The 24867-nt window shown below is 37.9% G+C and overlaps 1 protein-coding gene across 3 annotated transcripts in view; it reads right to left on the bottom strand.

Annotated features, from left to right (window-relative positions):
- CHUK (component of inhibitor of nuclear factor kappa B kinase complex) overlaps positions 1-23776 on the bottom strand; it is a 42406-nt gene extending 18630 nt beyond the window's left edge. The window contains exons 1-15 of one of the 3 annotated variants that reach the window (XR_011462822.1): positions 23571-23776; positions 18214-18308; positions 16523-16637; positions 15603-15672; positions 14699-14787; positions 12935-13024; positions 12671-12795; positions 12398-12505; positions 11659-11794; positions 7413-7607; positions 6351-6453; positions 3683-3806; positions 3127-3278; positions 1470-1531; positions 113-222 (exon numbers count right to left, since the gene is read on the bottom strand). Coding sequence is in view for 2 of the 3 variants with exons in the window: in XM_070364046.1 (XP_070220147.1) it covers positions 113-222; positions 1470-1531; positions 3127-3278; positions 3683-3806; positions 6351-6453; positions 7413-7607; positions 11659-11794; positions 12398-12505; positions 12671-12795; positions 12935-13024; positions 14699-14787; positions 15603-15672; positions 16523-16637; positions 18214-18308; positions 23571-23675 (1679 nt within the window). In the remaining variant the exon portion in view is untranslated. The remainder of the gene's footprint in view (positions 1-112; positions 223-1469; positions 1532-3126; positions 3279-3682; positions 3807-6350; positions 6454-7412; positions 7608-11658; positions 11795-12397; positions 12506-12670; positions 12796-12934; positions 13025-14698; positions 14788-15602; positions 15673-16522; positions 16638-18213; positions 18309-23570) is intronic. The other 2 variants (XM_070364046.1, XM_070364045.1) reach the window with 2 other exon arrangements.
- Positions 23777-24867: the final 1091 nt, after the last annotated feature.

Below are 24867 nucleotides of genomic sequence, written 5' to 3'. Positions count from 1 at the left end.
AAAGAAAAACTATAGAAAAGAACCACATATAATCTTCCAGAAATACAATCAAAGAATAATCTGCTACCAAAAATTACAGACACCAACACTAAGAACATGACTTCACCCTTACAGAGATTCCATCAAGTCTCCCTGACGTCGTCCGTAGGGGCTCTTCTGTAGCTCCATGATTTCAGTGTGCAGGGACATGATTTGATCCTCCAGGTATCCAATGACACCCACCTAAAATATGATGAAACACAAAAGAAGTGACAGGCTCACCACCACACAACACAAGGAACTCAGAGAATGACTTCTTACAGTAACAGAGCAAAGCGACTGAATGTAAAACACTGATTTTGTTCAAGTCTTTTTGTCTCTCAGATTATGACATGTAACTTTCCCATGAGAACCAACTTATTTCAGGCTTCTCTCCTGACAACAGTACACTACTAGCATTTTCTTTCTCCTCCTGAGAAGGAAAAAGACAGAAGTGTCACTAATAAGTAAAAGTGACCATCAATACCACTGCATCTCAGTTCTACAATTTTCAGTGTCATTTGTTCCCAACTTGAATAAAGACGCAGAAAGATAAAAACACTGGATTTCCCAACCCAGGATACCAACTGCCACACTCATTCCTCAGGAAGTGCTGGCATCAAGGAGAGCAACAATTTAGTGGGACCACAGACAGATGTACCAGGTAAAGAAGGAATCTGCCACATACAGTGTGACCATAAAAAATTTATCATCCAAACCAGCATAATTTTGAGAGTATTGATAATAAGAGCTTCCCTGATAGCTCAGTTGGTAAAGAATCTGCCTGCAATGCAGGAGACCCTGGTTCAATTCCTGGGTGGGAAAATCCCCTGGAGAAGGGATAGGTTACCCACTCCAGTATTCTTGGGCTTCCTTTGTGGTTCACCTGGCAAAGAATCCTCCTGCAATGTGGGAGACCTGGGTTCGATCCCTGGGTTGGGAAGATCCCCTGGAGAAGGGAAAGGCTACCCACTCCAGTATTCTGGCCTGGAGAATTCCATGTACTGTATAGTCCAGGGGTCACAAAGAGTCAGACACAACTGAGCGTTTTTCACTTAACTAACTTAACTAATTGATAATTAAGGCAAGAGAGGTAAACTGAAACTGTCCCGAGTAAACCAGGATGTCCAGCCGTCCTATCAAAACCAGTCTTAAAAATATCAGTGATAACTACCATTTCACTCCCACTTAAATATGTATAACCCCACTAAAAAAGGTACAGTCCCCATAATATAACATGGAAACTGAGGCTCAGTGAGGCTTCATTTTAGTCGCATTTACCCAAAGCTCTTGTTTTTATCCACTGTGGTACTTCCCTCTATATACACATACTAGGTATCTGTCTGACATTCAGGAATGATATGAGAAATACTCTACAAACCAAAACCAAAGAATTTCTAAGGGAGACCTCAGGGGTTAATAAGCACACAGAATAAGCTCAGTGATTTTACCTCAGCATAGTGGATAGCCTTTTCTTCCATTTCTTTCCATGCTTTTAACATTTTTTCTGAGGCTAAAAAAAAAAGTCTTAATTGGTCATCTCAGAAATAGCCATAGGTTCAATATTGACCTCCCCATCTCCTTGCCATATCAACATCAAAAAAAAAGTTATGAGTTGAATTATTCCCCCAAAAGATGGTGAAGCCCTAACCTTGTACTTCAGAATTTGACCTTATTTGGAAATAGCGTCAGGTGCAAATAGCTAAATTAAGGTTGAGTCTTAACCTAGTATGACTAGTGTCCTTTTAAGAAAAGAAGAAGAAACACAGCAACAGACATATGAACGGGAAAGCTCCATTTCACAACAGAGGCAGAGACTAAAGTGCCACAGCTGCAAGCCAATGAATGCCAAAGATTGCCGGCAAGTACCAGAAGAATCTAAGGAAGGATTCTTCTCCTTAGGTTCCAGAGAGAGCATGGCCCTGACAACACATCGATTTTGGACTTTAAGCCTCTGAAGCTATGAGGTAATAAATTTCTATTGTTTTAAGCCACCCAGTTCATAGCAATTTGTTATGGCAACCCTGGGAAACTAACACAGATGACTTTCTCTTAAAAAAAAATTTTTTTTTAAGTAATACATGAACATGATATTTTAAAAAAATCAAACACTATATAGGGATATAAGAAGTCTCCTCCCCCCCACTTTCCACCTTTTGCAATCCCAATGCTAATCATTTCTTACAGACACATCTCCTTTTCTCCCATAAATAGAATCATCTCTATATACTTTTCCTTCCTTGCTTTTTTCTCCAATTTAAAACATTGCTGCCTTAAAGATCAAGTGATCTTTTAATATCAGCACACATAGGTCTACCTCACTCTTTTTAAACAGTAGTCTAAGATATACAACTTAACAAGATAAGTCAAAGATAATCTGATGAAATAACTATGTTTTGCCATTCATCAGAATGCCTATAATACACAAACAGAAATAAAACATCAATCATAGAACCAGCTTTGGTGAGAAAACTTATTTACCCAGCTGGATACTATTGATCATTTACTTCTGAAACATACACACCTTGCTCAAGTATACAAACAGAAATGCTGAAGGCAACTCTTTTGGTTTATTATTTGAATTTTAACTCTACTTTTTACATTTCCTTAGTACACCTGAAGGAAGATAAGCTTAGAATTCAATACCAAAAAATTGGAGGCTATGTGCAATAAAAAACAGCGGGACTCCGCAGTAGGTTGTTTAGAAATTTTTAAAAAAAAAACTCGAATTGCGTGATTATTATTTATAGAAGGATAAGTAATTTAAGACATCCCAGGCTAAGAAGTCACCCTAATACAGACTTTGTATCTACTTTATAAATGAGGTTTGACAATCAAATTCTTAAATCATTTTGCATTTTTCTAAAGGTGAACAATTTTAGTCCAATTGTGGGGGTGAGGGGTGGGTAGAGTAAAGCTGTTCAACTAAAGATTATAAAAATATATATATATATTCAAACCAAATACAGTTTACAATGATATGAGATGTCCTATCTTTTGTTCTAATATGAATGCAAGTGAAACAACTGGCTAACAGGTAAGAAGTTAACACAGCAGATGGCTTCAAGAGACAAGACACTTGTTTCAAATACATTATCCAACACTTACATATCCCGTAAGTCATCTGCTCACTATATCTTTCCAAGTCAAGCTGAATGCTTTTGTGAAAAAACTCCAATTTAGCTTTCAGTTGCTGAGATGCTGAGATCAAAGTGTTTTTCATTTTTGTCAAGTTAGTATTATATCTAAGAAGACTTAACCTAAACCACAGCAAGAAAAAAACAAGATATAAGCATTTTAGAGACACTGGACAAAAGTTTAAAAACTCAAACTGCCATAAGCCCAAAGCGTATGTTTCTATTAGCAATCTATGAGAAATAGCTGATCTCTAAAACCTGATCTCTAAAGAATTTCTGCTTGTGATACTCTATGATAAAACAATCTTCTTATACTAGGACCATTCAGGAACTACTGTCAGTCTATTGCAACTGGATGGTTTCAGACTGTTAATAAGAATTCTACATGCCTGATCAGAATATTACGTTGCAAATTGGCCCAGTAATATATTTTTACATGGGATACTGACTAGTGAAAAGTAGCAAAATTTAATTCTTGAGCATGAATGCACATGACACTGTGCCTATAAACAAGAGAATTCACTTACATGGCTGCTCTCTGCCCCTGAAAGAGCCTGCTGTAGTCTTCCTTCAGCCCAGACACATAGTGTACTGCTTCCGCCCATACTTTACGCAGCTGGATAATTGGAAGCTGTATTTTGCTGTCCTGTACTATGTGTAAGAAGATGGGGGAAAGGAGAGGGGAATTACTTTTTAAGATTCTAGTGTTCATTTATTATTCTTTGTGATTTTCTGTCCATACAAATATCATTCCTATAGATGCTAGAAACCAGATGCTAGAAAGAACCACTTGTTATAGTTCCATTCAGTCAGTGTAACTTTATTGAACACCTGCACACGTACTTGAGCCCTGTTCCAGATACAAGGGGAAATAAAAATGAAGACATAATTACTACATAATCACAAAGCTTACAATTATTCCTATATCGGTCTTTTTCTTCCTTGTTTCTCTCCAATCTGGAATCCTCTTTTTTTTTTTTCCTCTCCAATAATCCAAATTCTTTATTCCTTTGAAGTTCTAAACTAAGTCCCAAGTACTCCACAATCTGCTATAATCTTTTTTGCTTCTGAATAACAAACTTCATCTCTTGAACTACCAACCCAGCTTCAGAAAAACACACTGGGTAAATATGCCTTTAAAAAAGATATGCCTTTCTCAATGTAAGACTTATGAAATTATCTATTTATGATAATCTCTTTTCTTTGGCAAAGGGGATGTTTCTTTCTAAAACCATGGCAGGTAGGTATTAAGTTCAATGAAATTTCATTTTAACATTATAAAATTCTCCAAGATTGAAGAGAGATTCATCTCATACTTTAAGGTGGTGATTATATTCCATTATTCTTTTCCAATGAAAATCTTCAGAGAACGGGTGCTACACTAGGTTTCACATTGAGAAAACACATTATCTGAAACAGATGTCAAACAAATAAAGCTGTGTATCTGGAAAAATCTTTGCCTCCCCTAATAATGATAAATAGCCTCAACTAACTTCTCTTCTATTTTTATATACCCACACTTAATCCTGAGGCTTCCTCTGACAGACCAAACAAACAAAACAAAATAAAAACTCACACACTTAAAAAAAATAGTCTGGGGGAAGTGAGTCTAGAACAAAATTATATACTTTAAAAAAAAAGTCTGAAAGTGCCCAAAAATGATACCCCATAGCAGGAAGCATACCAAGTATCCAAATTTTTATTTCTAACGCTGTTCTCAATTAAAGGAACCAGGGCTCCTTGGAGAAATGGCCAATTCTAGGACTATGGTAGAAAATTTAAAAGATGGGCCTGGAATACTACATGGTACCAAAAAGTAAGGAAATGCTTAAAAAAACAAAAGCAAAAACAAAAACACCCTCACTAATGGGTCAGGTAGAAGAGGCATAGGAAATCAACTGAAAGAGCTTCTAAGGTAAGCTGCAACAATTTGAATAACAAAATAAACTAGTATTGGATTATAATCTATAATATAAAATAAATATCCATGAATTCAGATTTATATGATAAATGATTAAATAAATTAATAAATGGGAGAGAAGAGATAATTCATGTAAGCAGAAGCATTTTCAATAAATTATATAGATATTCTACCCTGAAGGAGGAGGCATATAACTCTACTCCTTAAGTGTGGATTCTTGCATAGTGATTTCCTTCCACAGAGTACGGAAAGGAGGAGAGGGTGAGACTAAACTTTGCACTGAAGAAAGCTGACTACTTCAGCCATGTGAGCAAGGTAACACTACAGTCATTAATCATGTTTACAGTATGTGCCCTTTATATAATGTTTCCAAAATGGTACTTGAATTCTTTGATCTTTCTCTCAAAAACCCATTATCCTAGCCTAGTCATAAGAAAAAAAAATCAGGCAAATTGCAACAGAGGGGCATCCTACAACATATTTGATCTCAAGGTCATCAAAAATAAGGAAAATCTGAAGAACTGCAGACAGGACAAATGTAACGTGGTATTCTGGATGGGATTCTGGAACAGAAAAAGGACACCAGATAAAAATTAAAAGAAATCTGAATAAAGTATGAACTTTGGTTAATAATAATCTATTGGTTCATTAGTTGTAACAAAATACCATAATAACGTAAGATGTTAACAACAGGGGAAACTATATGTGTAGGGGAATAACATAAGAACTCTGTCCTATCTGCTCAATTTTTCTATAAATCTAGAACTTTTTTTTTTAAACTAATGAAAAGGAAAGATTACATAATTTCAGCCCTTGTGACCAATTTTATCCTTGATTTTATAATATGCTTGTTTTTAGTTTAGGGTAGATAGAAATTAACCACTTAACTTCTTTAGTAGAAAACATTAATTCTCTGAGGAAAAATGAAATCATTTGAACATTAAGAAGTATTCATAGGATAAAATGAAGTATTTGAACATGCTTAAGTAGTGAAGAAGAAACTAAAAAGTGGCTTAATTAATAGTGAAGATTCAGTTTTTCATGTGAGAGTCATATTCATAGGAAAGTCATCTTCTGCCAAATGAGGGGTCTGGTGGTGATTTAAAATCTACCTCTTTACCTTCCAAACCATACAAACCCATCTTTTAGCACATATAGAATCCTGAAGTATGACACAGAACAGAAACACCAAAGAACCATTTCTACTAATCATGTCGTGTCAAAATTATATTACTTCAGGTTTAAAGCTTAGTCAGTAAATGAACTATACTTACCAATATAATTTACACAGTCAGATAAACTTCTGGAAGCAAATGGTCCTTCATATACAGTCTTACTTTTATCAAACAAATAAACCATATAGCTATCACAGCCCCTCTGAAAAAAAAAAAAAAACCAACAATTAAGAAGAAAAGATTCTTGAAAATTCTAGGTTCTCTAAGTACCTAACCACCAAATTTCCTACTTTGAAATGCCAACAGAGAAGTCAAGTTCATTAGCATACATCTCACAGACTTAAGGTCTAAATTTTTATTTGAGAAATATAAGTAACAGCAGTATGGACTAAAGTGAAAACAGTCACCAGACCCAAAAGGACAAAAGCAAAAAGTTACAACAACATACAATGGGAATACTTTTTCAGTAATCAAAAGGAATGAAGTAATGAATGAAATCTCAAAAACATAACAGTAAGTGAAAGAAATGAGACACAAGAGATTATATGATTCCACTTGTACGAAATGTTCAGAAAAGGCAAATCTATATAAGGTAGTAAGTAAATTAGTGATTTTCTGGGCTGGGCAGAATGGATACTAGTAGTTAAAGAACTTAAAGACATGGAAATGTTTTAAAACTGATTTATGATGATGGCTGTGCAATTAGGGTGGTTTGCTAAAAAAAAAAAAAAACAAAACTGAATTGTACATTTGAAATGGTTAAATTGTATGATATATAAAATATGCCTCAACAAAGTTAAAAAAGGAAAATATGAAATGAGTCATGACCAGAATCATTTATTACCATCCATCCATCCTCTGACAGGACCTATGAGACTGCTGGTCTAATTTCAAGGTTATAGGCTTCAGGACAAAAAGGGGGGAAAAAAGGATGGAAGTGGCACCAAAGAGAATGTCACATACAGTTTAAAATAACCAATGTTTCATTTCTACCTTTTCACCTTGCAAAGCAATAAGCATAATGAGTAGGATAAAACTAAAAGAATTATAAGATGTGAACCACTCCCCCAATGATTCCAAATAGACATCAAAAATGCAGCGCATGCAATCCCTCTATGCAAAGAGATTTCTTATACTCTAGGTATATAAGAACTGTCTTACAACTCCATCCAGAACACACTGAGAGGCTGGTTTCCGAGGATCCAGGGAAATTCCCATCTCTGAAAGAAGCTCTTGAGAACCAGTATTTATTCCAGTTTCCCGCTCAATACGAGACTGTAGTGAATGAAGACTTTCATCAGGTGGTAACAGAAAAGAAATTATCTTTGCAGAAGTCATATTTAGGATATGTACTATCTGTTTAAATAAGAAAAAAGAGAAATAACTTTGATTATTTGTTACATAAACGATTCAGTGCTAGCTACTTAAGAGCATCATCTCTGCATTAAACAAGATTCAATCATTTTCCAAAGTGAAATTTTCTATAATTATGACATTCTGAAAACTAAAGAGTAGAATTTACTTTTCTACTGAAACAGATAGTTCCTAGGATAGTTAGTTCCTAGGAATTAAGTGTGAAAATTCTAGGGATGTATAAAATCAAGAAAGAAAAACTCCAATTTAAATAAGCAACATTTACTTTTGAGAAAGGTATCACTGACCTAGAAGGAAAACTTTATTAACTGCCTAACAGATGCCAGCCACAAGCTAATTGCTTTCACATAACATCTTGTTAATCAGCTCTTCTACTCTCCTTTTTGGCAAAACAGAAACCAGAGCTCTGAGAACTTCTCACTTAAAAGTCCCACTGAAAGTAGCCAGATACAGGCCAAGTAAGTGTGAGACTGAGTCAGGCAGGGCTCTACTGAGGTAACCAAGGATAGTTACAGAGTTAGATGTTAGTCTTCTTAACACAATCTAATTTTAAATCTTTGTCCTTCTACTGCCCTTAGATAAGCCATACGAAATTAATACCTATGTTTTCCCAATGCCTTACACTGACTAGTGGATGCAAATGATTAGAATTATCGATGATACAAATGTTTATCACAGAGGTAAAGAACTAACTTCCCTTTAGTATATAATAACTTCTAAATTTAAAAAAGGTGAGGGAAGAGAAGGGAGTCTTTCAAGTTGACATGGATTACAATACAAGCATACCAGCTGAGACCTGCCATTCCTTCCCAGCCTAGGTAGATTTCATCCTGTGACAGTGGCCACTAAGATCAATAGCAGAAACACAGTATGAAAATCCTAAAGTGGACATTTACTTTTACAGAGGGCATATTTCAAACTAGCATGGGGTTCTCACAGCATCCCACTACCAAAGCCAAGATAGAAGGGAGCAAAACAAAGGGAGAGGAAATACAACCTAAATGAATTCTTTCGTTCATCTGAATATCTGCTAAGTATCTACTATGGTACAAACTACTAAGAGTGTTGTGCTAGTAGTGGATATGCAAGCTGAGTAACTTAATGATCCTTGCCCTCTATAGGATAACAGTCAAATAAAAGATATTAAGACACAATAAAAGAACTAAAAGACAAGGCAAAATGCAATAGGTAGTGTAATGATATAAAGTACTGTGCAGATTCCAAAGAAGATTCTTTGGTGGGAGGAAAGGTGTGCTTTATAAGGAGGTACTATTTGAGCTGAACTTTGAAAAGGAAGAATGACTAGAACAAGAAAAGCCTGAAAGAAGAAAAGTTCTAGGCAAAAACCAACAAAGTAGGCAGAGAACTAGAAAGGGATGAGCATAATCAAAAGTACCTAAAATGATGCCCCCTTAGGAGAAAATAGGAGATAAGACTAAAAGCGTAGGATGAAATGAGACCAAGACAGATTCTGAATGTCAATGTAAGCATTTGGAATTTATTCAGTAAGCAAAAATGAACTGTGGAAGGCTTTCTAAATTGACAACCTAACAAGTTCAAAATTGGTAAAACATTCAAAAAATAAACTGTACAAAATAACTGGATATGCAGATTGAGGGAGATGGAATAGTCAGACAGCCAAAGTGACGGAAGGGTGATGGGGCAAGTAAGCAGCAGAGGAAAAGCTGTAGAAGCAGTTAATGGAGCAAACATGCTCAGTTTTTCATGAATCATGTCTTGCTTGCCAGTGGGACCACCAAGTGTAGTTACAAATACTCTGCAGTCACAACTAAGGAGATAAATTTGGAAGTTATCCATATTCAGTTTATAGTTAAAGTTATATAAAGTTATATAACGTTATATAAAGTTATATAACGTTATATAACTGAAGAAATTGTCAAAAAAAGGAGGAAAAGTAATACGGAAAAAAAGAAAGCTAAGTAAAGACTCTTAGGATATAGTTATACTTACAGGCATGAAAGAGGTGGCAAAGAATATTCAGTATACTTTTTTCAACTTTTTTGCATATTTAAAGTTTTTCATAATAAATATTTAGAAAAATATGTAATCAGAATCTACAAACTTTTCTTAAGGAAAGGAAATAATTCAGTAACTGTTTTACTGATTTCTTCTTTCTTTTTCCCCCCAGAAATACGGGATGAGCTTACTTTTTAAATTTATTTTTACCTGGAAGATAATTGCTTTGCCATGCTGTGTTGGTTTCTGCTGTTTAATAATGTGAATCAGCTGTAAGTACACATATATCCTGTCCCTCTTCAGTTTCCCTCCCTCCCCACCCCTCTAGGTCGTCACAGAGCATCAAGCTGAGCTCCCTGTGTTATACAGCAGTTTCCCACTAGCTATGCTGATTTCTTCTTTATGTCATTCCCTCCTTTAACAATAAATACCTTAGAAAAATGTCTTATAATAATAGCAACCTATTCTTCAGTTCATGCTTCTGTGCTCATGACATTCCTCTGCTTGCAAATCTTTCCCCCAGATTAACACTTCCTTATCCTTCGAAACTCAGTCTTATTATTATGCCTAGAAGCAACCCTGAACTACTATGACTAGTACCCTACACACACCTTATTCTGAAACCTCACGGCAATACTGATCCTTTAAAGAAGATGTTACTGTACCTAAACTACAAATAAATATAAATATATATATATATTTTGCCTAGATTCACAGATATACAGTTCAGTGCTACAAACTGAACTAAAGTCTACAGAACACAAAACACATAAGGAGGACTCCTTACTCATGCTCTGTAAAACAAGCACATGCTCACAGACTCCTTACAAGTAGAAATGATGTTATGATTACCATGAAAAGACTGAAAAATATGAGAAAAAAAAACAAAAATTTTTGAAACCAACAAAGAACTAAAAGGTGTCACCAAGTCCTGCTTGTCTAACATGCTGGGGGATGATTTACTCCGTGGCACAGTAAAAGAAAACCAAATCACGACACCAGCTGTCTTTTCAATGTGAGCCAAGAATGACATCAACATGGCCTCAAGTTCCTATTTAATGAAGTGTATCAAGGTAAGAGTAAAACCTTACATTACTACTACTTTCTCATTTACATTTTAGAAACACTATCTACCACAAGCAATCAACAAATACGAAAAGATCACAGATGAGTTGTTTCTACATATACAGCATAATAGAACCTCTCGTTCATATCAATGGATATTTACTGAGAATCTGGTACGTGTCCAGCTTTGTACAGAATGCCAGCATAGGAACACTGTGGTGGTAGGATAGATGACTGTTAATAAAAGTAAGAAAAACAATCTCAGCATTAAAGAAGACAATCTATATGGAGAGGCATGAATGGAAGATGAGAAACAACTAGAGAATATAATAAAAATGATTAAATGATGCACTGTGAGGTAGACACAGTTTGGAGAAAAGGAGAGTTGAATATGTGCCAGTACAGGTGAGGGGATATATAGCGATAGATATCAGTCTGGCAGAAGAACAGCATCTGTCAACACAAAAATGGATAATGGGCTTGATGGAATAAGGTGCAATGACAAGCTGGTCCTAAGTGAAGTAAAGGGTTAAGAGAAATGAAACAAGCACTTGGATGAGGTAGACCTAAATGAAGAAAACCCCCACAAACCCAAGCAGGTCAGTTTAGACTTGATTTGGTAGGCAGAATCAGTTTCTTGGACTGGAGAATCAAAAAGCCTTTTCAAAAAATAAAACAGGCAGTTCATGCTGTACGGACTGTAGGATGGAAAGTAAGTGTAGAGGCAAAAAGCCAGGTAGGAACCTTCCTCACCAAACCAAATCCAATATGATTAGACCTAAATGAACGAGGTGAACTGGTACCAATATGAGAGAGGGGGAAAATCCAAAAGATACTTCAAAGGAGTGATCAATAAGACCACTTAGAAGTAAAACTGAGAAAGCTTACTAAAGAAATAGAAATGCACTATTAAAATATATTTATGTCCATTCTCCAATAGTTTGTTAACTTCAATGCAAGTCTTATGAAGTAGACCCCCATTCAAACTAACCTTCAAATTCAGAATGTGATCCATTAATACAAAACATCTTGGCTGCTTCAAAGTAAGATCAACAGGTCCTCCTCTCTGCTGAGGATCCCAGTTTAGCATCAACTGCAGCCAGTTTTCCATGGGTTCTACTATTAAACTAGAAAACATACAAAAATAGGATAAAAATCATTATATTCCAATTTTCTTTTAGTTTTGTAAAAAAAGTGGTTGTATAGGTTGTCCATATCCTTTGTCGTTATTTGTATGATATTATATCTTACTTCCAAATAATTCATGAAATGACAGGTGACAAACTTTTTTCCATTAAAAAAAATCCCAAACCCACATGCGCAAGTTAGTTACGGGCAACTCTTCACTTCCATTTCCTAAGGAACCCATTCATCACAGTATTCTAAGAGTGTTCTTAGCACCTAAGCCAATCAGTTGAATGGCAGTTCTTATTTCCACTATCAACACAAATAGTGTTGGTAATCCGTATGGCTGTCCATACGGATGCCACTATTCACAGGTGGCTATTTGCATTTATACTTAATTAAAATTAAATAAATTTGAAATTCAGTTCTTCAGTCTTACCACCCACCTTTCAATTGCTCAGACAGACTCATGTGGCCAGCATACATATAAAACATTTCCATCATTACAAAAAGTTCCAATGGATAATGCTACTTGAAGCAGACAACAACTTTACTGACATCCCTGAAGAAAATGAGTCAAACTTCCTCAACTAAAATATACATACCTACAAAGGCTATTTGGTTGAGGTAAATGGCTACTAAACCGAACTTCTCCTGTCATTTCTTCACATGCAAATATACACTTTGGATCCTTCTTCTTAATCTTCTCATGCCTATAAAAACAAAAGCTACTTCAGTTGACAACCTGAGATATTTTTGCCTTTTAATTTTATTCAGTTGTGTTAAAAAGTAATTATACCATTTAAAGAAAGGCAGCCAGAGGGGTACTGAAAATTTCACTCCCATTAAGCATACCAAAGTTCTGTCTCATTTCTTACCAGGTAAATGGCTGCAGATGATGCAAAAAAGGCCTATATCCAGCAATACACTCAAACACCATGGTCCCAAAGCTCCAATAATCAACAGTGGCTGTATAAGGCTTATTCTCAAAGAGCTCTGGGGCCTTAAAAAGAAAAAAAAATGCTTTAAACATCAACACTATAAGCGAAAAGCTACTTGAGTTTTGAACTATTACATTCACAACCTTAAGAAATAAGAATAATGCTGTACACTTAAATTCAAAGAAACAATATGTGTCTTACCAGATACTGCAAAGTTCCCACAAAAGATGTACAAAGACTTCCTTGATCAACATCTTTGGCATATCCCAAATCAATTATTTTATGCATAATCTGCAAAACAGTAAGTATTAAATGGCTGAAAAACTTGAAAATGAAAGGGAATAAGGTCCTTATAATGCTCTGGAGAGGGAGGTGGTGAAGAACATGGCTCTGGAATAAGACAAACATGTTTCAAGCCTAAGCTCTACCACGTAGATAAATAGTTATGTGACCTTGATCAAGTTATTCCTCTCAGTTTCCTATATAATGATATTCCTAAAAATCCCTACTTCACAGAATTGCTATTAGGATTCAATGATAATGAAAATAATTTAACAGTGTCTGACATATAGTAAAAAACTAAATCAGTTCAGTTTAGTTGCTCAGTAGTGTCCAACACTTTGCGACCCCATGGACTATAGCACACCAGTCTTCCCTGTCCATCACCAACTCCCAGAGCTTACTCAAACTCATGTCTGATAGACAAGTCAGGATGCCATCCAATCATCTCATCCTTTGTCATCCCCTTCTCCTCCTGCCCTCAATCTTTCCCAGCATCAGGGTCTTTCCCAATGAGTTAGTCCTTCGCATCACGTGGCCAAAGGATTGGAGGTACAGCATCAGTCCTTCCAATGAATATTCAGGACTGATTTCCTTTAGGATTGACTGGTTTGATATTCTTGCAGTCCAAAGGACTCTCAAGAGACTTCTCCAACACCACCATTCAAAAGGCATCAATTCTTCGATGCTCAGTTTTCTTTACAGTCCAACTCTCACATCCATACATAACCACTGGAAAAACCATATCTTTGACTAGACAGACTTTTATTGTCAAAGTAATGTCTCTGCTTTTTAATATGCTGATATAGACTGGCTATTAATTTTTTATTTTGGTATATTCAGAATAAGCTTGATCCGTTAAACTGGAAGGCACAGGCAGGGTGACTTCCAAACTTATAAGAAGCATCATACCATCTTAAGAGTGGATCAACATGAGTAAACACCTATCTAACTTCAAGAACATCCTAAAGTCTCAGGATACATACATAAACAAAAAGCAAATAGTCGGTGCAAAGCATACACAAAAGGTTCCTAAGAGAAGAAGCACCAAGGTTTCATCACTGCCAACTGATCATTATCTTCACAACCTAAGGCCATACAATCCAATTCAAGGTTCACATTCTTGGCTTTATGTCTTTATTGGAATGGAATTTAGGCACTAAAAGCAAGAAAACTGCTCAAATTACTTGGATAAAAATAAATATTCCAAGAATTAATTCACAATTTCTAGTTCTTCTCAAGATGACTCTTTCAGGAATCTGAGAAATCAAGGTTTTGAATTTTAATTAAAAATAAACTTAGGACTTTGGGGAGGAGACTGACTTTGTTTTGTTCTTCTTAAATATGAAAACATACTTTAAACATATTTTTTTTTCTTAAAGAAGACTAAGGGTATGTTTTTTGGATGTACTTCATAACATACAAATTAACAAATTACTTACTGCCTACTAGCTCTGCTAGATACTGTGCTGGAAAAATGAAATGAACAAGACAGATGTAGCTCCTTCTCTAATGGAGCTATTATGTTAGCAGAGGAGACAGACAAACAAAAAACCACAGTTCAGTATAGTGAGGGCGGGGATAAAGAAGTACAGAATGCTATGGTGGGCACCAAACCGCAAAGACTAACTACATCATGGAGACTCTATTCAATTAGCACAGAACATTTCTTCAGGGTTTACCTACCTTTCCACCAACATCCTGAAGAACTATGTTTTCAGGTTTTAGATCACGATGTATAATTTTGTTTTCATGCAAATATCGGATCCCAGATCCTAAATAAAGTTTAAAATGTATTTTGAGGTAATAAAAAAAAACACTGAAATAAAAAAATTCAACTCATTTTGTACAGATCTGGTCTGATGCTCAATTTTATATGGACCATCATAACTACATGATTAATGATTTTATAGACACTCAAATTTTCTCCACAAAAATACAGTAACATTAATCAGACAGCAGAATTACAATATGTTCCCATTTAACTTATGAAAATTAATATTAAAAAGAAATGGAACAAGCAATTGAAAAAAATCCCAGTATTATCATTGGACTTCTGACCTAACTCAACCTCTTCAACTAGACTTTGGCCTCCATAACCTAAGAAAATAAACAAATCAAAATACATAGAGAAACATAATCTGGCCTTCTGAGCTCTCTCCAAGGGCCTATGTCCTGGTTATTTTAGAAATTTTTCAGGAGTAATTCTGATTAAAAAGAGATTTCACCTTAAGAATACCGATGCCTATGAGAAGCAATGTCCCTGGTAAATAAATTTACTATGTTAATCAGGGAGGAAGGAATACATAAGATAATTTCACAACCTTTATTTTTTAGCAACTAGAATATCTATTAGTCAAATGGACACAGACAACACAAAAAATAAAAAACAAAATATCCTAGTTTTAAATTAGCATCAACAGTAATACTTAAATTTTTCTGATAATTTCTTAAAGATCAAAAATTTCTTATACTTAAAAACCTATGCTTTGTATAGTTTATCAACAATTCTAATTGCCAAGCAGTATACAGACTCGTACAGACCAAATGGGCATTAAATTATGATGGAATTTTCATACTGATTACATACCTATATCACTCAGTAAAGAAAGTATCTGGCTTTCTTTAAGTCCACAGCAATTTTCTGGTTTGTTGAGTAGCTAAAGAAAAAAAAAAAAACCTAAAAATGTATATTGCCAATGTTGCTGGGCAGTAATACTGATACATTAACCATTATACTTTGAGAGAATAAGAAAATTAGTCATGATTAAGAAAACATAAGGGGGAAAAATTACCAAATCCACACAGAGGACATGTAAATTTCATGACAAAATTTATACAAGTAAAAATAATGGGAGAAGGTATTTGAAATTTTACAAGGTTGAAAAATCTCACAGATAAATATATAAAAATAGTCATAGGATATTTAAAATAATAGCCATTTTAAATATATAAAAAGAGCTCCAAGGTGGCACAGCAGGAGCCATGGGTTTGATTACGATTATTGGATGGGGATGACCTCCTGGAGAATGAAATGGCAACTTATTCCAGTATTCTTGCCTGGGAAATCCTATGGACGGCCCATGGGGTCACAAAAGAGTTGGACATGACTTAGCAACTGAACAACAACAACAACTGGTAGATTTAAAATGAGATGGGAAAGATTTGCAACAGAGAAACATCAACACTTTACACATTGACACTGTGATCTAAAACCATCAGTACAGTCCCATCCTGCAAACACCACTACCACCAACAAAAATATTCATGTTCTAAAGCAGGGGTCAGCAAACATTACCTGTAAAGGGCCAAGAGAGTAAATTCTTTAGGCTTCCAAGTCATGCAATCTCTGGCACCACTACTCGACTCTGCTACTATTGTAAGAAAGCAGCCACAAAAACAGACAACAGGCCATAGTTTACTGACTCTTACTCTAGATTATTGTACTGAGTGGGATTCAAATACTGCTAGAGTTCGTGATTTACTATCTCATCAAAACATCCACACTACCTTCCGGAGATCTCCTCCAGAACAATATTCCATTGCTAGCAGAGGCACATCGTTAATCAAAAAATTCAATTCCTCAGGAACGTCACAGGCCTTTACAACATTGGCGTGGTTCAACCTAACAAGGGGAAAGCATTATAATAAAAAATTTGTTTCCAGTGAAAAGGGACTGAGTTTGAAATTGTAGTTATTTGGGGGCAGTGAGGGGACGAAAGACTGACTTTATTTATAATGTTCTAATTTCTCATTTGTATAATTAAAAATTGATATTGTGTAAAAGTTTTTAATTTGTGTACAAATACATGTTTTTCAATAAATATTGAATCACATTATATATGTTTCCTAACATCTTTTTTTAAACTTAGTAATATATCATATCACCATCATCATCACACAGTGGTCTCCAAACTGGAATAGATTCCCATGGCCCAGGGACCTAAAGAAACAGAATTTCCATGTGTAGAGCCTGAGGATTTGTATTGTTAAAAGGTTTTTCTAGTGATTCTGCCACATAGCCAAGTTTGAAAACCATTAAAATGCATTGAGAACTCTGAAGTCAAAAAGTGCTTATTTCAAATCCAGAGTCTATTACCTATCAGTTATATGACTATAAGCTTCAACTTTTTCTTTAGCAAAGAGATAATGCCTAAACACAGGGTTGCTGTGACAACGAGAAGATATGGGTAAGCCCTTATTAGCATTCTACCTGTGGATGTTTTAAAACATAGCCACTTCTCCCTTCAAGAGCTGAATTCTCTTTCCCTGAAGTAAAGGCTATATTAAAGGACTGATTTCTAACAAATAGAAATTATTTGGAAAGGATAGAGTGTAGCTTCTGAGGGAAGATCATAAAAATATGTCCGCCTGCTCGCTCTCTCTCAGATCACTGACTTTGGGGAAAGTTAGCTGCTATGTTATGAAGACATTCAAATTTCCCTATGGAAAGAGAGGCACATGTGATGGGGCACCAATGCCTCTAGCCAACAGACACTAAAGGAGCTTTGAAGTGGATACTCCAGCCCCACTCAAGCCTTTGGATAACTGCAGCCCCAGTCAACATTTTGAGATGTTTCAGGAGGCATCTCTTGAGTCAAAACCACCTAAGTCACTCCCAAATTCCTAAACCACAGAAAGTGTGAGACACCAAACTTCTGTTGTTTTAACCCACTAAGCTTAAGGATAATTTTTTTTACAAAGCAATGGATATACTATTTAACAAAAGTAGGTGAGAGTAAAAAAATTTTTTTAATTAAAAGTAGTGACCGCTATTTAACTATAAAGTATAACAGATAAGCACTGCCTGAGACCCAACGGAAACAGATTCTGCCCTCAGAAAGCTGAGTCTGATAATACCTAGCTGACATTTTATTTTATGTTTTTGGAGCATAGAAAAATTTACAGCAAGGCCATGCAAGGAAATGGTGGCTCATGCTCTAAAAAACTCCAAGTTCCCTGAAGGGCTTTTTGTTTTTCTTCAATATTATACTATTATTACCTAGATAACTATTTAAACAAAACCTACTTAAGCATGATGTGATGTTATTATTTGAAATAAAACACACATATTTAATGAGAAGGAGAAAAATATGCCCCCCAAAAGATTCAAAGAAGAATGGATTCCTAGCCTCCTTCCCTATGATGACATCTGGGTGGGTTGCAAAACTGGGGAAACTTAAGTCATCAAGTACACTTACTTCTTCATGATCTGGATTTCATGGCACCACCGTTCTCTGTTTTTGGTACTTAGCTCTAGGCGACAAGACTTAATTGCTATTTTGAGATCAAGTTCCTGCCAAAATAGAAAATCAACAGAAGATTATAAATTAGGTTCTTGTGCAGATTTACTTGCTATCAAAGAAATGCCAACTTGGGGAAACAAAACTCTTTTAGCTTTACTAATTAAACAGAAGATTATAAATTAGGTTCTTGTGCAGATTTACTCGGAGAAGGCAATGGCACCCCACTCTAGTACTCTTGCCTGGAAAATCCCATGGACTGAGGAGCCTTGAAGGCTGCAGTCCATGGGTCGCTGAGGGTCGGACACAACTGAGCGACTTCACTTTCACTTTTCACTTTCATGCATTGGAGAAGGAAATGGCAAACCCACTCCAGTGTTCTTGCCTGGAGAATTCCAGGGACAGGGGAGCCTGGTGGGCTGCCATCCACGGGGTCGCACAGAGTCGGACACGACTGAAGTGACTTGGCAGCAGCAGCAGCAGCAGATTTACTTGCTATCAAAGAAATGCCAACTTAGGGAAACAAAACTCTTTTAGCTTTACTAATTAAACATATTTATCCACAGTTCTCTTGAGCCAATGCTTCTGCCAAGTAAGCCATGAGACTATTAAACTAATGCTTTTAAACTGACCTTCAAACACCAAAGCACACAAGCAAAAAGTTACTGAGGCTGATCCTGTAACAGATCTCTTCAGAACACCATCTCATACATGCTGCTAGAACATAAAAAGACTCTGTCTCCCCAACAACCCCTTTCTGAATTTAGTCAAGGCAGCTACAAACGGTTCCAGGTTCCCACATAACTAGAATGCGGAGAATAATTCAGGGCTCCCTGCCTCAACAGTAGGAAATAGTTTTAATATGACCAAATCTAATACAAAAAAACTCCAAAACTATTTCCTAATTTTTGCATTTCAAATGACATTGAAAGACTCCTAACAATGGTTGTGTATTTCCATGTCTAGAAAACGGACCTAACAGCTCTTGCCTCTATGACTAGTAATTTAGCCAATTCTAACTGAAATTAAACCCAACCTGATGTACATTACAGGAAGCAGCCAAACCTCATCACATTCTGGCAACAGTAATAATGCAGCCCAGGAACAGGAAGCAAGACACAATTTGTATAGGATGGTCTGAAATGGGGGCCGGCAAGAAATGAGATAACTGATGTATAGAGCGAGAGTAAGGAACTAGGCCAGACTACAGCCCAACCTAACCAGCGTCCTCCCTTCCTTCAGCCTCTCGTTATGAGTAGATGCTGAGCTGCTGCTAGGTCCTGTGTACGTTTTTACCACTATGGAGTCAATCTGGTACAACCATGAACAACATTAAGTCCTAAATTCTCATATGAGTAAGGCAGAAAGCTATCTATTTCAAAAAGATTTCATCCTAAAGTATCCTTCAACCTCTCAGTTTATATTTCAGCTACTCTCTGAAGGTCTTCCTCACTTTTCACGGAGAATGCTCTGTGGAAAGTTTATACATGTCCAGCAAAACAAAAAAAGAAGAGTTTGGTGCTTTAAAAAAAAAAAAAAAGGTAACAGCAATAGGCAGGAGATGAATGGTGGTGATGGCTGCACAAAATGTGAATGTACTTAATGCCACAGAACTGTACACCTAAAGATGGCTAAATGGCAAATGTTATGTATATTTTACCACAATAAAAAATTGGAAAATACTAAGCTAAATTATAGAGAAGGCAATGGCACCCCACTCCAGTACTCTTGCCTGGAAAATCCCATGGATGGAGGAGCCTGGTAGGCTGCAGTCCATGGGGTCGCTGAGGGTCAGACACGACGGAGCGACTTCACTTTGACTTTTCACTTTCATGCATTGGAGAAGGAAATGGGAACCACTCCAGTGTTCTTGCCTAGAGAATCCCAGGGACGGCAGAGCCCGGTGGGCTGCCATCTATGGGGTCGCACAGAGTCGGACACGACTGAAGTGACTTAGCAGCAGCAGCGGGAAGCTAAATTAGTTTCTATTAGTTTCTTTACTATAGGACTTCACAGAGCTTTTAATATGCTATTGTGGGTTATGACTCTCCAATGAAGAAACATTATATGCATCATTTATAGAATGTATTCGGAGAAGGCAACGGCACCCCACTCCAGTACTCTTGCCTGGAAAATCCCATGGGCGGAGGAGCCTGGTGGGCTGCAGTCCATGGGGTCGCTAAGAATCGGACACGACTGAGCGACTTCACTTTCATTTTTCACTTTCATGCATTGGAGAAGGAAATGGCACCCCACTCCAGTGTTCCTGCCTGGAGAATCCCAGGGATGGGGGAGCCTGGTGGGCTGCCATCTATGGGGTCGCACAGAGTTGGACACGACTGAAGCGACTTTGCAGCAACAGCATAGAATGTATTGACCACAGTATCCTTTTTTCAAAGCATTTTACAAGATTAGTTTTTCCAAACACATTGTGAGAAGTGCCACCCTATATCCTAGGAAGAGTTCTTTGGTTATTTCACCATGCTTCTACATCACTTTACAAATACCTTCATTATATAGGTTGCCACATTGTACTTCAAGTGTTTCTGTGTCTACTTCTCTCACTAGACTTGAAATTCTTTGAGGGAAGAAAATACTGTTTTTGTTGATTCTGGTACCATCAGCTGTCAGCTACCCAATAATCAGTTAAATAAACCATATTACATCCTTTTCTCTTTCTCGTTGTGATTTAAGAGGGGGTAGGTGAAATATTGAAATGTGGCTTCCACCAAAACACAAGGATTTGAAAGCCAAACTCAAAGCTCTAATTGGAAAAGTAATGATACTATTTCCAAGTCTTACCACAGAGTATTCTCTTCTCACTACAGACTCAGTTGTCAAATGTCCCAGTTCTGGGGAAGGGCCACTGTGAATATCTGGAAAGTTCCCAAGAGATTTCTAAGATTCTAGAGGAAGCTAAATCTCTTCATTTAAACAGTGATGAATTCCAAAGACACATCCTCTGGTAACACATCCTCTGGTATGTTGGGAGGAGAAAATTAGGGAGGAATTATTGTTTAAAGACTCATGTCCTGGAGGCTCAGATGGTAAAGAATCTGCCTGTAATATAGGAGACCCAGGTTCAATCCCTGGGTCAGGAAGATCCCCTGGAGAAGGGAATGGCAACCCACTCCAGTATTCCTGCCTAGAGAATTCCATGGACAGAGGAGCCTGGCGAGCTACAGTCTGTGGGATCGAAAACAGTCAGACAGGACTGAGCAACTAACACTTGCTCTTTCTTTCATTGTTTAAAGGGTACAGAGTTTCAATTTGGGAAGATGAAAAAATTCTGGAAATAGAGGGTGATGGCTGTTGCACAACAATGTAAACATACAATGTCACTGAACAGTACACTTTAAAAGGATTAAAATGTAACTTTTATGTTATATATATTCCATCACAATTTTTTTTTAAATTTTAATGTATTCATTCATCCCCAGCCAGGAACCAAGCAAAGCAGTCACATAAACAGGCGAGCATGCAAACTCCTTTTTCTTATGACCAGACTGATGGGCAGGTTGATAACAAAGCCACAGGCAACATTCTGCTGGAATGTACTTGGCCCCCTCTCTTTACTCTTTGAATGCCTTGTGTCTGATAGTTAAAATTATTAAATTTACTACTTGTCTGGCTGTCAAAGTACTTAATGCCTGGTCCTTCACCTTCCTTTCTCCCTCTCTCCAAGACTCTCTCCTATGCTCTACTAGAAACATGCTTCACAAAATTTCCTGTTATATCAGTGACATTTGTCATTGTATAACTGCCACACAAACAGACCTAATCCTCCCAGGTAGACTCCCATCTACCCTACCCCTCCCTATGCTGTGAGCTCTCTACTCACATTCATACTTCTTAGGACAGCAAATCATGATTCCCCCTCTTGAATCCACTTCTTAGGTCATAGGCCAATACATTTTAGAAACAGCTTAACTGTTCATCTTGTCTTATATGTTTTTCCAGAAAGATTTACCTTTTACAAAAAATCTTCGAGAACACCACTTTTATCTTGACATTTCCTTTTTTTAACATCAGTTAATGATGATGAAGATGATGACAACAGCAACAACACAGCAGCAGCAGGAGCTAACATCTGAGAGCTTACCATGGGCGTGGCACTTATAAACATCTTATTTAACTCTCAGACTCATGATGTATATACATTATTATAACCATTTTACATATGATAAAATAAAAGCTATACTGCAGGGAATATTGTTCCAGGGTCTATAAAGCTAATGGGTCTGAAAATGTCCTTCAAGAGAGCATGTGCTGTGCTAAGTCTCTTCAATTGTGTCCAACTCTTTGCCTCGCTATGGACTACAGCCCACTAGGCTCCTCTGTCCCTGGGATTCTCCAGGCAAGAACACTGGAGTGGGTTGCCATTTCCTCCTCCAAGGGATTTTTCCGACCCAGTGGTCAAACCGTGTCTCTTCTGTCTTCTGCATTGGCAGGCGTGTTCTCTACCACTAGCACCACCTGGGAAGCCCTCAAGAGAGCACCGACCCCCTCAAAGGCAGTGCATAAGGCTGCATGCATGTGCGTCTGTGCATTTGTCTGGGGAAAAGGTTCATAGCTTTTATTGGTATATGAAAAGACTGGCTCACACATGATCGTTAGATGCTGCTACCATGGTTAAACATTTTCAGTTATTTTTAGTTAAATTGAAGCACAATTTCCGAGTCTAATGTTAACTGTCTTCACCTGCTAGAGGACCTCACCCTCTATCTCCTCCCCTTGTGAATCCACGATCATTTTCACCAGGTGTTCCCTACTTAGAAAGCATCCCCAATTCCAAAGCCCCAACACCCAATGAAACCAAAAGCTTGACTGCAGACCCACTATGACACCGTCCTTGTCTACTCCAGGCCCTACAGACATCACAAGCCCTGCAAGCACACACAAAAAACACACACATTCCAACAGGCAGCCCCATCTTCTCAGCCACTTGTGCTCACAATATGTGCACACTCTGATATGTGTGTACCTCCCACACCCTGACTATATTCAGAGGGACACGTACGTGCCAGCACGCTCGGTAAACACATCTTGACAGTCATAACAAAAGTTCTCCCTAATAGCTCTCTCTCACACACTGCCCAGAACTCAGATAAACCTCGGACTCAATCCCAGGCTCACAAATACAATCAGTCCTCTGTCCTCTCTCTCTCTCACACACACACACACACACACATATACTGAGGCTCACTGGCCCACGACACTGCCCCACCGACAATCTCTCACGTACTGACAGGCACTGTGTTCCACAGGCGCCCTGACAAACACCCACCGCCGCTCCCTTGCGCGCCCCGCCTCACCCGATGTTGATACAGGCAGACGTTCCCGAAGCCGCCGGTGCCCAGCCGCTCCCGCATCTCCCAGGGCCCGCCCGCGCCCGGCCGCAGCCCCGGGGGCCGCTCCATGGGGCGGGAGGGCGAGCGGCCTGAGGCTCCGCCACTGTTTCGAGGCCGGTTCCGGGCCCGCAGAGGCTCGCGCGTCTTTCTTCTCGCGAGAAGCAAGCGTCATTTCCGGTAACTGCGGCAGCGAAAAAGCCCGCCCCGAGCCCCGCCGGCGAAACGGTAGGGAGGAGGGTGGGTACTTTAAATCCCCTCTCTCAAAAAGTTCCCTAGGCATCGTCATAGCTGAGAAAACCCACATGTGTTTTCCCAATCTTCAAAAATATAAGCTCTCCAAACAATTCCCTTAAAATCACTTTCCAAGTCAGTCTTTGCCGTATTCGTCTTTTCTAAACTTAAGGTTGTCCCCACCCTTGTCTACGCTTCACCTTATTTCAGACCTTTCCTCCAGCCCCACCAGCCGCTGAGCTGCCACTGGTAAAGGCCACCGAGGATTTAAATATTGGGAAATCCGAAGAACTAGAAAGAATTCTGCGCTAACAGGCCCGCTGATGCATTAGGCGTCATAGTTCATTTTTCTTTTCTTCTCTTAAATGACTTCGTATGCACCTGTTCTAGGATCTCCCCTATAACCCCAAACAACTCAAGGATGTGACGCTGTTCCGGAGTAAAGAATGCTCCGCCTGACTTCGGGAGCTTTTCCCTAAAAGCCTCACGGAGCTTGCTGTCAGGCGTACCTCCAGTTGTGGGTTTGCCAGCACGGAAGTTCCTCATTGTGGGGTTGTTTCCGACACGCCAGGCAGAGCTGGAGGCAAGCTTCCGATAGCTATTGGTGCAACAGTAATTAAGTGCGTCCGAGTGGCAGACTGCCTTAGAATAGGGGCGCCAACTCCCCATTCTCGCTTTGAGTGTTGTACGCTTCATGGAAGTTGATCTCATCAGTCACTCCAAGGTATATCGGCATGGAATCAAATTCTCTAAGTGAGAGTTTCCTTAAGCCTGGTCATTTGCCCCTCCTTTGAGATTATGTGCACTTGGACCATCATTTGTGCAGCCTGGGTTGTGAACTTAGAATTCAGCTAACGTTTTGTGACATGACTGCCACTAAAGATGTAGCATGTTGAGACTTCTAAGGTGGATACAGTAGGTGCACCACAGTAGTGTTGCTGTTTTGAAAGCACTGAATGGACATTGTTATAGCAAATGTCTGTTGTCCCCCAGATCCCTGAATATTGCAGCCAGGATGTTGAACACTGTA

This window comes from Bos mutus, chromosome 26 (genome assembly GCF_027580195.1).
Source record: "Bos mutus isolate GX-2022 chromosome 26, NWIPB_WYAK_1.1, whole genome shotgun sequence".
In the NCBI taxonomy this organism is placed as follows: Eukaryota; Metazoa; Chordata; class Mammalia; order Artiodactyla; family Bovidae; genus Bos; species Bos mutus.
Note: the sequence above shows the minus strand (reverse complement) of the source record. Positions and strands in the feature narration are given on the sequence as shown.